Source organism: Chaetodon trifascialis, chromosome 18 (genome assembly GCF_039877785.1).
Source record: "Chaetodon trifascialis isolate fChaTrf1 chromosome 18, fChaTrf1.hap1, whole genome shotgun sequence".
NCBI lineage: Eukaryota > Metazoa > Chordata > Actinopteri > Chaetodontiformes > Chaetodontidae > Chaetodon > Chaetodon trifascialis.
Genome location: NC_092073.1, coordinates 21,742,545 through 21,754,885, shown reverse-complemented (window position 1 = coordinate 21,754,885; position 12,341 = coordinate 21,742,545). Strand labels below are relative to the sequence as shown.

Genomic DNA, 12,341 nt, shown 5'->3' with positions numbered 1-12,341 from the left:
CACATAGAGCGCATAGAGCATTTTAAATTGTTGTATCTGCTGTGAATGCGGCGGCGGCGGCGGCGGCGGCGGCGGCGGCGGCGGCGGCGGCGGCGGCGGCGGCGGCGGCGGCGGCGGCGTCCTCCTCCCACATCATCATTATGTTTACCCCCTGCAGCTTCCACACTTTCTGACAGTCTGCTTCTCAAACCCGTGACGTCATGTTCAAAGTGCCTCAGTGAGGATCTTTCACTGCTTTTTTGTGTCTCGGTACCTAATCCGGAGGGATCTGCAGTCTGCCTGTACCCGTAAGGCCATAACCCACTGCCTCATGGGAAATGTGGTTTTGATTCACTGAGTCATCCGAGGCCGAGCTTTAAAATTGATCTTTTTCTTTTCGTCGCAGCCACATCTCTTATCTGACAGATTATTTTCTCCCGTCGTCACGCTTCAGTCCACCTTGTAAATTCCCAGATTCTCTCTGAAATTATTGTTTTTTTTATCCGGATTTAATTTAGACCACCTATACCTCACACACAGGACGCTGCAGCGCCATCCGTTTGAAGGGACATGCGTTTGTTTTTCGGGTTGCCTTTCCTCCTGTTAATTGTGCGTTTCGCAGTGATGCTGTGAGGCGATGTGCGCGCTGACAGCAGGGATGTTTCTTCTCTCAGCTTCCGCAGTGATATTTCTCCCTTAGCCAGGAAAGTCACAAACTCGAACAGAGCAGACTCAGAGTCGAGCTAACGGACGCGTCATTGTCGTGCAGCGACGCTGTAACCTTGTGTGAGAAGATTGCCGTTTCCATGTGAAAATGCACAAACTAATGAGACTGTTCACTCCAATTTGAGGTGTTTCTGAGTATGAGAGGGCCATTTACAATGGGAGCTGAACTCACTTCTGAGCTTTACAACATAACACAATAGTGAGTTTGACAGCTAAAGCAAATTAGCCTTGGCGGCACACCTCTGATATCTTATTGGCAGGCTGCACTCTGTAATTGCTTGCTTAGGTTTGCCACAAGGACATCGCTCTGTGAGTGTGTGTGTGTGTGCGTCATGTACACACATTCGCACATACAGTACACAGCTGTGTATCTTCTAATCCATCACTTAAATGTCAAAGCTCTCCCCACTCATGGTCAGTGAAGTCGATTAGAGGTCCAGAGGTTTGTCTCCCGCTGAGCTTTACTTTGAGGACTTTCCAGCTCAAGGTTGATGCCAATGTTATTCTACAACTCGGTGGCATCACATGCAATAGCTTAAATCATTGCATTCACGGTGGAAGTTCAACCTAAAATACAAAAAAATCCACATATGTATTTATAAATTCACATATTTTCAAGGTAATTTATGTTCATTAGCTCATTAGTGGCTAAAGGCAGGTTGACCTAAATAGAGCAGACAGACTTGAAGGCTGGAGCTGAGCAATGGCCGCCCATGAGGACCAAAGGTGATACCAAAGTAGGTCACATTGCTGTGATGGATAGAAGAACGAGGTCATAAAACGCAAAGGAAGGTCAGACAGCGAGGTAGACGGCAGATGAGGAGGCAGGACCCAGGTCGGTCTTTGGCCCACCGCTTTATGCAGAAATGGAGGACAGGCCGACCTCGAAGAAGACGGCACAAGAAGAAAGTGTGGGAGTTGACCCCGTTGAGAGGCGGCAGAGGCCGGAGGCTACCGTCAGACAGCAGAGATGGAGAGCTGGGCCCCCCAGGCGCTGGCCTTCCTATCTCCTCTCGCAGCGGAAGAGCCGGCTGTTGCAATAATTTCACCAGCGGTGAAAAAGAATCCGCCTCTCTTCAAACTCGGCGTTCGTTAAACGAAAGTCATCCGAAACATTTCCGCCCGCAGTCGTATTTTACCAAACACGCTCAGGCTGCGCAGAATTGAAGGTAAATTAGTCAATTGGCCTCGTTGCTGCTTCACCCATCGCAGCCATTCAGCGAGCGGTTTCGGCTTAATGATGATGATTCTTTAAATAAATTGCCATGGCGTGAGGTGATTTCAGTCGCTTATTTAAGGAATTTTCTCGAAATAAGTTTAAGTGTTTCGACAAGGACAGAATAGTGGCCACTAAAATAAGACTAAAACGGCGGGAAATGATTCAATTTGCTGTTTGCACGTTAAGGCGAGGCCGCTCGTCTGTGGAGGTTTCGTATCATTCGCGCTGCATCTTTAAAGTCAAGGCAGTGTTTTCACCCTGCAGCCAAAACACCTCGTTCATTTCCTGAGACCCTGAGAGTTCATTATCCTCAAGTGCCATTCTGGGTTTCCACTAATCTTTTGATGTCGTAAAATGCGTCGTCGTCGCATACGTCGGCGACAGATCTCTCTTTAATTGTCGCCGGATGTTTGAGCCGCAGCGCCGCTCGTCCCCCTGCAGCTCTTCGCGGGGAGTCAGCGGCAGTTTATCGCCTTTGAACCTTACACCAGCGCGCGCATGTGAAACAAGGACATCATTTCCAGGAAAAGCAGGAGGAAAGGCGGCCTTAAAAATTGTGTGCTCTGCTCGTGTGGAGCGGCCGGCCTGTCGCCGCCTCTTCAGAGGGGCTGTTAAAGGTATTTTAGATCAAAGTCAAAGGCGAATAAAGACCTCGGCGCCACACTTTACTGCAATTTCCCCCACCTTACTGGAGCATTGTGCCTCTGCCGCTGAAGTGAATAAGGGACGGCTCTTTGTGACGCTTCACACGGCGATATCTCTCCTTTTCCCCCCTCCGTCTCCCCTCTTTTCTCCTCACTGTCACTCCTCTGTTCCCCTTCTCGCTCTGCCTCCTATTGGACAAGAAGCAAGCTCACCTACAGCTCCTCGATCTGTCTCTGCCCAGACTGGCGGCATCCTGAGGTGCAGGACGAACGGCGAGGTTTCTCAGCCTCCCACCGGCCTCCATTTCCCTCACGCACACACACTCTCCTCCTCGCATCTCCACGCCCTCTCGTGTGTTGTGGCAGAGCCTTTTCATTAAGAAGCCGTGTGATTATTTTTAATGTGGGAGTGTGTGTCGGTCCCTCCTAATGAAGCTCAGATCTGGACCTTAAAGACAGACTGAGTCTTTCTTCTGCCGCATTAACTGCTCTTTAGCTTTATATATCAAACTCCTTTCCCTTCATTTCCTCCTGATAAACACTGAGATGCTCAGATGGGAGCTGGGCGACCAGCCAGCCGTTTCCCGTCATATAAAACTTCACTTGACTGCTGCTTAAAGGAGTCGTCGATAAATTGATCGCTCGGTCAACGATGATGTCGCTAATTTGTTTGTCATTTATTCAGCAAACTTTACCTGCTGCTTTCTGGAACATGAAGCTTTATTCTAGGCTTTATGTTGGGTTTTGGACCACATTGTGATGGACTGTTGCCTGATGTGTCAGAAAGCAAATGATTAATGGGAAAATGAATCGATGAGGAATGTGGTGAGTGTCCATTGGCAGGAAGTCGCTGCGCTCATCCAAAAGTGCTGCTTTTGTGGTTTAAATGACCAGAATTTATCAGTTTCTCCTTCCTCTTCTGCTTTCTTAAACGTGGGTGCAGAGATGTGACAATAGGCCCTCCGTCAGGGGAAAGGTGGCGGCGGCGGCGGACATGTTGATTGATTTTATGATCAAATGAGCGAACCTTTCGCTCGTTTCAAGCCACGTTGTCCCTAATTATCTTAGATATTGTAACCCACTTCAGATGTTTTATTGCCGGTTTGGGGCAACTTAATGCTGGAAATGAAAGCTGCCAGAAGTGTGAAGCTGTTTGATCAGCACTGACTTCTTATCACATCCTTTTCATCTGCTCACAGATTAACCCTGCATACTGTTCATGTTCATATGGTTCAGGTTTATTTTGACCCGTCATAGCAAGTGTCTGTACCAAATGTCGAAGCCCAGATCCATTTATCTGATCTGACATTAATGAGTGGGAGATTAATCCTTAATTAGTGCTCATTTTGAATAAAACACCCCTCTTTTTATTTCCCGTTTTTGAGCGCTGACTTTGTGTTTTCCTCAGTTTTACATCAGAACAAATTGATTACCTTTGCTTTCAGACCAACAGATATTGTGATGGGGTCTGTTGACACTAGATATTCAACAGAAAAGATGATAATGAGCAGAATAAGCGAGCCCTGCAGCCCTGTCGAAACAGATCTTTTTGGCTCAGACCGTCTGCGGCCCATAAACGAACATCGGTCATAAACTTTGACCTTTTCCTCTCTTTGATGGCCGCTCTGTCCTCTCTTTTACCTCTGCATCTTCCTCTCTCATCTTCAGCCTCAGCCCTCCTGCAAGCAGCTCATATCTATAGATGGATATGTGCTCTGCTGCCGTTCACTCACCCCCCCACCCCCACCCGACGCTTCCTGCCTGCCTGCCTGCCTGGCACGGCACCAGCCCACATCTGCAATGCTAATCTATAATTCTGTTTAATTAATGACCTGCCTTTCACTGATGGGGAGAAAGGCAGGAAGCTGATGTACAGTATCACAGCGGCGCCGCTGGATTTTTCTAGAAATAGTTGGAAGCTTGGAAGTTGTTCTGTTAACCCGGGCTGCAGGCTTGCTGCTTTCACGGGCGCAGGGCTTTGACTGACTCCGGCAGGTGTGGCAGAGGTTTTTTAAGCATGCATTTTTCTGTTTTTTTTTTCCATGTGAATTGCAATCAAAGCCGGCGTTTTTCTTCACAAGGGCTGGTACTTCAGGCAGCCTGCGAGTTGTCACACAGGCTGTCGGTGCAGCTGCTCCCAGAGGCCACCCATGAAATGTACATCAGCCGACTTCACCCTTTCTGATAAAAGACTAAAAGCCGGGTAGATTTGTCGAGAGAGCGTGATGCCTTTCATGCCTGCTGATGTGTCTCTGAGTAACCTCATGTGAAACCCCCTCTCCCCCTTTTCATTCCCCCGTATCCTTCTGTCACCTTTATTTTTGGGATTCTCACTCATCCTGTTGTCCTGTCTGTCCGTCCGTCCCCGCTCCCTCTCGTCCAGGGGCCACAACCAGAGGATGGAATTCCTGGGAGACTCCATCATGCAGCTGGTGGCCACAGAGTACCTCTTCATCCACTTCCCCGACCACCACGAAGGACATTTAACAGTAAGATCAAATCACGCGTCATCACAGGCTCGTCTCCGCCCGCGGGCCCGTTCACAGAGGCGTCGTCTCACCTGCGTGTTGTCTTTATTCCGTCTTTGTGCCGCCGCTGTCTGAAGCCGCTCGCTGCTTCTAAAACAAGTTTACCTGAAATGGAGTTACAGCTGCCTTTCGTCTTTCCCTCCTCTCTCACTTCCTTCCTCCCCGTCACTCTTTGAATCTCCGGGTGCATGTATTCAACCCCTTCCTCTCTGCTTGTTTCCATGAAACAGCTCTGTGTAACGCTCACCCCACACTGTGCCTGGATGTTTACTGTACTCCTTGTGATGGGTATTGTCACGAGACAGGATTGTTCAGTGGTTTTCTGTAGCACGTCTTTGTCTGCCGAAGCTGTCAAGCGTCTGAAAAATAAAGTTGCCTGCGTGCGAGTGCAAACTGGTATCACAGGTACAAAGCAAATGATCGGGCTTTGAACGCGCGAGTCCGTTTTCTGACGGCGTCACACGGCATTACGACTCCCTCTGTTCAATCGAGCGTCAGCGCCTCCCTTCAGAGGGCTGACTCCTCCAGGCCGGAGGGATTGAACCGGACTAAAGCCGCATCTCAAACCTGTGCAGTTAGATATTTATTCGTGGATGTTCCTGATAGATGGAAAGCGTGACGTCACTTGTTTAAAAGCTTCCAGCGTTGAGAGACTGAAAGCTCCGCGCTGCCTATGCCCCAGAGTCAAGACGGGGTACATCTGAAATGGATTTCAAATCGGGAGAAAAAGTGCTCATTCAACCAGTGTGTGTGTGCGTGTGTGCCGTTAAGGAGGGCACATCACAGCGAGACAGATTCAGACAGTCCTACTGCGTTCTGTTTGCTCTTTTCCGCATCTTGCAGCTATATTTAACATGTTTTTGTTTTTCCTTTTAGAGACGTAAATGCACCTTACCCGGTCTAACATGTTGTTATTCGCTAAGCTCCGAGTCACAATGTAATATTTAACAGAGCAACGTGCAATCTCCCTGAAACATTTACTCTGCATTACCATTGCTGTCTTTGATGAATTATTCCAGGCGGGCTTTATTTTGATGCTTTCGTGTGCTTCCACGTCCGTGTGTGCGGCTTGTTTGTCTATACGTTCGCGCCTCCGGTGCCTTTCTGACAGCTGGTCCGCCATGCTCTCTCGGTTTGTCCGCAGCTGCTGCGCAGTTCGCTGGTCAACAACCGGACGCAGGCCAAAGTGGCAGAGGAGCTGGGCATGCAGGAGTTCGCCATCACCAACGACAAAACCAAGCGGCCGGTCGCGCTGCGGACCAAGACTCTGGCCGACCTGTTGGAGTGTAGGTTCACAGCTCTCTGTTTAATTCAGGTAGAAAACAAAAAGGAAAATGTGTGCAGACCTCTTTAGACCCCGGCTAAGCCTTTTTCTTGTATGTGTCTCCACAATGTGCAGTTCAAGATGGCAGCATGGAGTGCAATTATTGATTTCTTCTGTTCCCTTTGTGTTAGGTGTCAAACACAGTCACTGCTCTGCTGAAGACACTGGAAGACGCTCCCCGTGTGCTTAGCATGACTGCAGCAGTTACTGACGATTTCGTCTTTCTTTTTATCCACCAGCGACAGCGAAAATCCCCCAATTACTATTTTTTTTAACAGAATAAGACATCCAGAGTACGCTGAGTAAAATAAGCAGTAGCAGTCGTCTGCGCCGTCAGGTGGTTGTTTTATCCACCCTCTTAACGAAAGCATCAAGAAACTGAAAACTCGAGCCTTCTCCTTCCACGCTGAGAATTAGCTCCTATACACGGAAGCTGAAAAGTCGAAAATTGATAGCAATAAAGTCAAGAATGGTGCACGCTGGGGTAGTCGCAGTGAGCAGAACTTAACGCTTTTATTTTATTTATGCCCAACTGTTAGCTGAACTGCATGTGGCCTTCGCTGTACTGCAGGCAATTTCCTGCACAATGGTTTAAATGTAGGACTGTAGAGTGTAGGACAGAGTGCTGTTCAGGTTGTAGTAATGTGATTTAAATGTAATTCAACCTCGTTTCCAGAAAGGTTGGGATTCTGTGTGAAATGCAACTAAAACAGGATTCAGTCATTTAAATCCGGTAGAATCGATCCTTCTTACGGGCACGACGGTACACAAAATGCAGCGCTTCACCCTGAGACTCTTGACTTTTTGATCATTCGTGAGCAGCTGCAGCTCGAGTGGCGCTGCATGAGCTTGAATAACCGGGCTAGCCGGCTAGCATGCTACAACTGATGGAGAACAACTGGTGCAAAATTCAAATGCATTCAGCGAGAGACAAAAGGATGGTTGATTTTATTTAAGGGTGCAAAGAGCAAGGGTGTGTGGGTCTTACTGGGAGACCCCTGGCAGTCCACATTAGGCCAACAGGGGGAGCTAGCAGCGACAGGGGCTGGAGTGCAAAGGACAAAGGGAAGAGACTATTCCAGGCGGAGAAAGTGGAGAAAACAAAGGAAGAAAGAAGCACTCATGCGTCCCAAGTCAGCACCCGGCAGACAGAGCTCGATGCGCGAGCTTCACGTCATTTGCCTTTCAAATTATCCTTCAAGGTTCGGGCCGGAGCACAGTTGATGACACAGGAAGGGGATGAGGGTCAGCGCTGGAAATGAGTGCAGCGCTTCCGCATATGAACAGCCGTGCCCCGCAGCTACAGCAGGCCCGCGCCGGCCTCCTGAAATATTACCTATTATTCCTCCCTCGTGTCCCAGCGTCTTAGTCACGGAGATGAGTAAATGCTCTGGCAGCTAATAGAAGAGGAAAACAAAGGGACAGCCGCGAGATGAAGATGACACCCAGCACCTACTGCTTACATTTCAATTCTTTTTCAGTTGGCTTAGACCGGCAGTTACTCTCAATTCAGCCTGACATGCAGTTTTATCTCGTATATTATATGGATGTTTCTCTGAACCCTGCGTGGCCCCCGCAATACCAATCTCCCGTTCGATGGAAAAAGGCAGGGAACAACATAAGCATCTTCTCCAATTGTTTACATTAACATCAAGCTGCAGCCGAGGCCCTTGGTTAATTCATTGTCTTCATAATGGCTCTTTGTTTCCCGTCTGCAGCTTTCATCGCAGCTCTGTACATCGACAAAGACCTGGAGTACGTGCACACCTTCATGAACGTCTGCTTCTTCCCCCGACTCAAGGTGAGGCCCTATTCATAGCCGTTCACCACTCACGCCTGATCAATGAGCCGCTTAGCCGGCCACCTCAGAGGAAAGAACAAGGGAGATGATGAGAGAGCTAATGGCCGGGCTCTAATGGTGCTAGCATTGACGCGGGGCCTGAAGAGGTGCTCGGCTGCTGGATGCCTCGAGCGACGGCGGCTTGATCGCTACTTTAGCCGTCTTTAACGGGAATCGCAGAAGTGTTGTTGGTGTTTTTCCCTTTGGCCCAAGAAGTGCTCGGGCTGTTAATGGCGTCCACTTCTGGGGCGTTCCAAGAGTTGGATAAATCGAGTAAGACTCCTGTGGTCAGATATAAGTGAGGAAGGACAGGCTTTTTGTGCTCAAGCACCACTGGATTGTCCAAATTTAGACAGAAGAGGCCCCGCAACTCAAACTGTCACACACCCGGCCGTACCTCGGCGGGCGCGTGCACACGTGTGCACGCACGCGCACACGTGTGCGGGTACCCACACAGCGTGGACCTCTCCTTGTGAAGATGCTGCAGTGGTCTGATGTGCCATGCTAATTGCTGTCTTGGTGCGCCTCTCCAGGGAGAATCCCCAGCTCTGGAGGAGCTGAGCTTTGCGTCATGGTCGCTGCGAGAGAGCACCTCATTTCCACTTCCAAGAGAAAAGTTGTGAAACAGCCAGCACGTCTCCTCACATAGCCTTCTGGAAACCACAGCGTTGCACACTGTGCTGTTTCATCCAATTTGGATGGAAATAGAGAGGCAAAACCAGGGACATGAATGCTCCTTTGCGTACGCTCGCTCCTTTTCTTATGAAAAGAGCGTAGCTGCTGTATATGCTACACTCTTTTCAAAACAGCCTAATTTCTCTGCTTTAGGCTAAAGGGGTGTAGATGCCCCCCCAGAGAGAAGAAAAGTGGGAAGGAGAAAAAGGAAAGCGCCAAAGCAAGAACAGCAGAGATGGAGGGTTTGGGGGGGGCAGTAAAGCGAGAGAGTTGGAGAGCGCGAGAAGCAGAAGCACTCTTTGTAGAAAATTAATAGGAGCAGACAGTTCTGGATTCAAAGTCTGCCTTTTTATGACAAGACTGCTTCCCTGTTAATGGAAGGGCTTTTAGAAGTCCCCCTTGGATAAGAGAAATGTATCAGGGCTGCACACCTGGGAGACTCCCAGACGCTCTTTATATCTGGCCGGGGATTGGCTTTTGTCTTAAGTAGCCTGTGATTTGTACTCACCGTGAAGACAGAGATGGAGAGCCGGTCCGGGAGAGAGCAAATAAGCGAGTGCAGAAAGAGGGGGTAAATGCAGGAGAGGGTCATGGCAGGAATGAAGTAAAAGCATGAGCGACGGAGGGAGAGGGTTTGCAGCTGCAGCTGATTTTTATTTCATACGTTTCTTTGAAAGAAGTCCAGCTTTGATGACGTGTGTTTCGTTCGCTCGGTGTGTTGCAGGAGTTCATTCTGAACCAGGACTGGAACGACCCGAAGTCCCAGCTGCAGCAGTGCTGTTTGACCCTGAGGACAGAGGGCAAGGAGCCCGACATCCCGCTGTACAAGTAAGACTCCAGAAGGCAGGACGCAGCTCTGTGCAGCTGAGGAGGCGGAACGGCGACTCATCTCGCTAAAATCCGCCTCCAACGAGCCTTTTTTAAAGAAAACATCTTCTCATTTTCTAATATATAATTAGAAAGAAGTGCCCCTTCATCGACGCCGCCGTTCATTTCAGCCGTTTATCCATTACTTTCAGCTGTCTCAACTTTGTGTCCTTGTGCTACTTTATGTACCTGAAGCATTTATCCCTCCATTTATCCAGTCCTCTCACATTCATCCACCACTTTAGACTAATTATATGAACTGTTTATACACACTTTAATCTAAGTCTTTTAACTGTTCATCCACCCCCGCCAACTGTCTGCTTCCAAACTTCTTCCTGATTTTTAGCTGTCTGTTACAGCCACTGTAAGCTAGCTGCTTCACCCTGTCTGCTCACAGACTCTCAACATGTGATGTTCAGATGCATCTGAGCCGAGCAGCTCGTCCAATCCTGAGCAGTTTACGTCTTAATGCACGTAAGATGCACATTAAAGGAACAGCTAACCCGATCCTGTGTGGAGATTTGTGCCCAGACTCTCATGCACGTGTACAGTCGACATAAAGGGAAAAAAGTCCCTTTTCTTTAGCGTGACCCGGAGTCTGCCGCTGAGGTGGGTTCAGCCAGGAGCACAATACACATTCAGGGACATGAAATGGCTCAAACATAATTTACAGAACTTCCCTCCTCGCCACAGCTTCCCTGAACATTGTGAATAGCTGTGTAAAGGTCTCTGTTGTTGTGATAAATAAACACGCCCAAAGAGACCTCTTATTTGACAAAAGGTCAAGGAGCAAGTGTCATTTGACAGAACGCTTTTGAGAGCTGCCATGAAGCGGTGCGTTTGTCACCATGGCAACTGACAAACGAACAACATGAGGGAAACCGGGTTGGCTGGACGAGCAAGCGAGGGCGGTCGGAGACGGAGCAGCTCTGTGTGCAATGAACTCCACGATCCAGCTTTAATCAGCTGCTCCGTCCTCCTTTGAATGCCTCCTCAGCGCTCCTCTGTTTGTTATTCTGTGTCTCCGCCCGGCGGACGGTGATTTTTGACACAGCGCAGCTCTGACACTACAATCAACACCCCCCCCCCCAACTCCATCGCCCACGAGAACGTGAAGGAGAAACAAATAGAGCCGTCGGGTGACTTGAATTTCAACATTTCGACGCAACCGCTGAATCTGAGGCGTCCGCCGCAGCTCTGTCCCCGTCCGGCGGTAATCTTAAGCACGTCCTCGCCCTCCTCATGAGGTGACCTGACCCCTGCGCGTCGATAAGCCAGCGTCGCTCGCCTCCTCGTAGCATTTCATGCAGAAATTGTTGGCGCCAAATCCGTAAGGGTCCGTCTGGATTTGTTTACAAGCGAGTGTGTCAGACGGAAAGAGCCTAAGTGACCGAGGGCGGGAAAGGGCGCCGTGGGGGGGAGGGGGGGGGGGGGGGGGGGTGAAGAAGAGGAGTTAGTTTTCCCTGTGGATGCGTCTGGCCGATGACAGATTCACGCTTCAACCCCGTGTGTGTGTCGTCTGGGCGGGACACACCGGGGAGCAGACACATTGCGCAGAGGACGGCCTGAGACAGGAAGTGGCTGCTCTTGGCGCCGCAGACTCTCCGTGGCGCTGTTTCCTCTCCCTCCTTGAAGTCGACATCTTCCCAGCAGCTCGCAGATTTCCTTTCTCGCTCCGGCTCGTTCGGCGTTAATCCAGCGACGCGCCCTCCCTGTTGAGATTTGGCTAAAACGTCGCGCGCGAGAGTCTTTTTTCGCTCCACACACGCTTTGCGCTTCTTCATTTGTAAGCGAGAAAGGCAGATGAATAATTGATAAAGTGTCATAAGTGACCACATTGCATTAAAAATGGATCGCCCTCCTGAAATAAGTAAATTGTCTGTGAATAATTTAGGTGACTCACAGCTTGGGTTCGAGATGTTTATGCTAATGTTAACATTTCAGACATCTCCCAAGTTTTGTCTGCTGTCATGTACGTACATCCCTGCAGAAATGGAGCAGAATTGACAGCCCGGCTTTCTTTTTAAATGAGGTACATCTGTAAATTAGCTGCGTGATGTTCTCTCGACGTCCCTCTCGACGTTCTCTTGGTCCCTCTTAAGCTCTTTCATTGTTTACTCTTCTAGCGCACCAGAAACTCGCGGGCTCCTCAAAGACTGTTGTCATTCTTTTCTTTCAATTCTTCTGCCAACATGTTATTTTTTTCTTCTTCTTAACCAAACACAGATCCTGGTATCTGAAGATGATGGGTGCGGGGAATTGGGGAGCATTAAAAGTTGTTTATACGTCCCTCAGATGGCTTCTGCTCGCTCTCAAAGCACACCACTGAATCAAAGCGCCGTTCCCCTCCTCTCAACCCGCCACTTCAGATGAATTATATTTCTTCCAATTGAAAACTTTTTTTTTTGTTTTTTACCTTTTTCTTGTTATTTCTCCGAAGGACAATGTCCCCGAGTGTCCTCGCGCCTCTCCTGGGTATTTTTATTATATCTCAGCTCGACCCTCCTCCCCCTCACGGCGTGTTTCTGTGTTTGTTTGC

The 12,341-nt window shown here is 49.2% G+C and overlaps 1 protein-coding gene across 1 annotated transcript in view; it reads left to right on the top strand.

Annotated features, from left to right (window-relative positions):
• drosha (drosha ribonuclease III) overlaps window positions 1-12,341 on the top strand; it is a 79,202-nt gene that overhangs the window by 58,118 nt on the left and 8,743 nt on the right. The window contains exons 26-29 of the mRNA XM_070986405.1: window positions 4,952-5,057; window positions 6,241-6,382; window positions 8,139-8,221; window positions 9,660-9,763. Coding sequence (XP_070842506.1) covers window positions 4,952-5,057; window positions 6,241-6,382; window positions 8,139-8,221; window positions 9,660-9,763 — 435 coding nt within the window. The remainder of the gene's footprint in view (window positions 1-4,951; window positions 5,058-6,240; window positions 6,383-8,138; window positions 8,222-9,659; window positions 9,764-12,341) is intronic.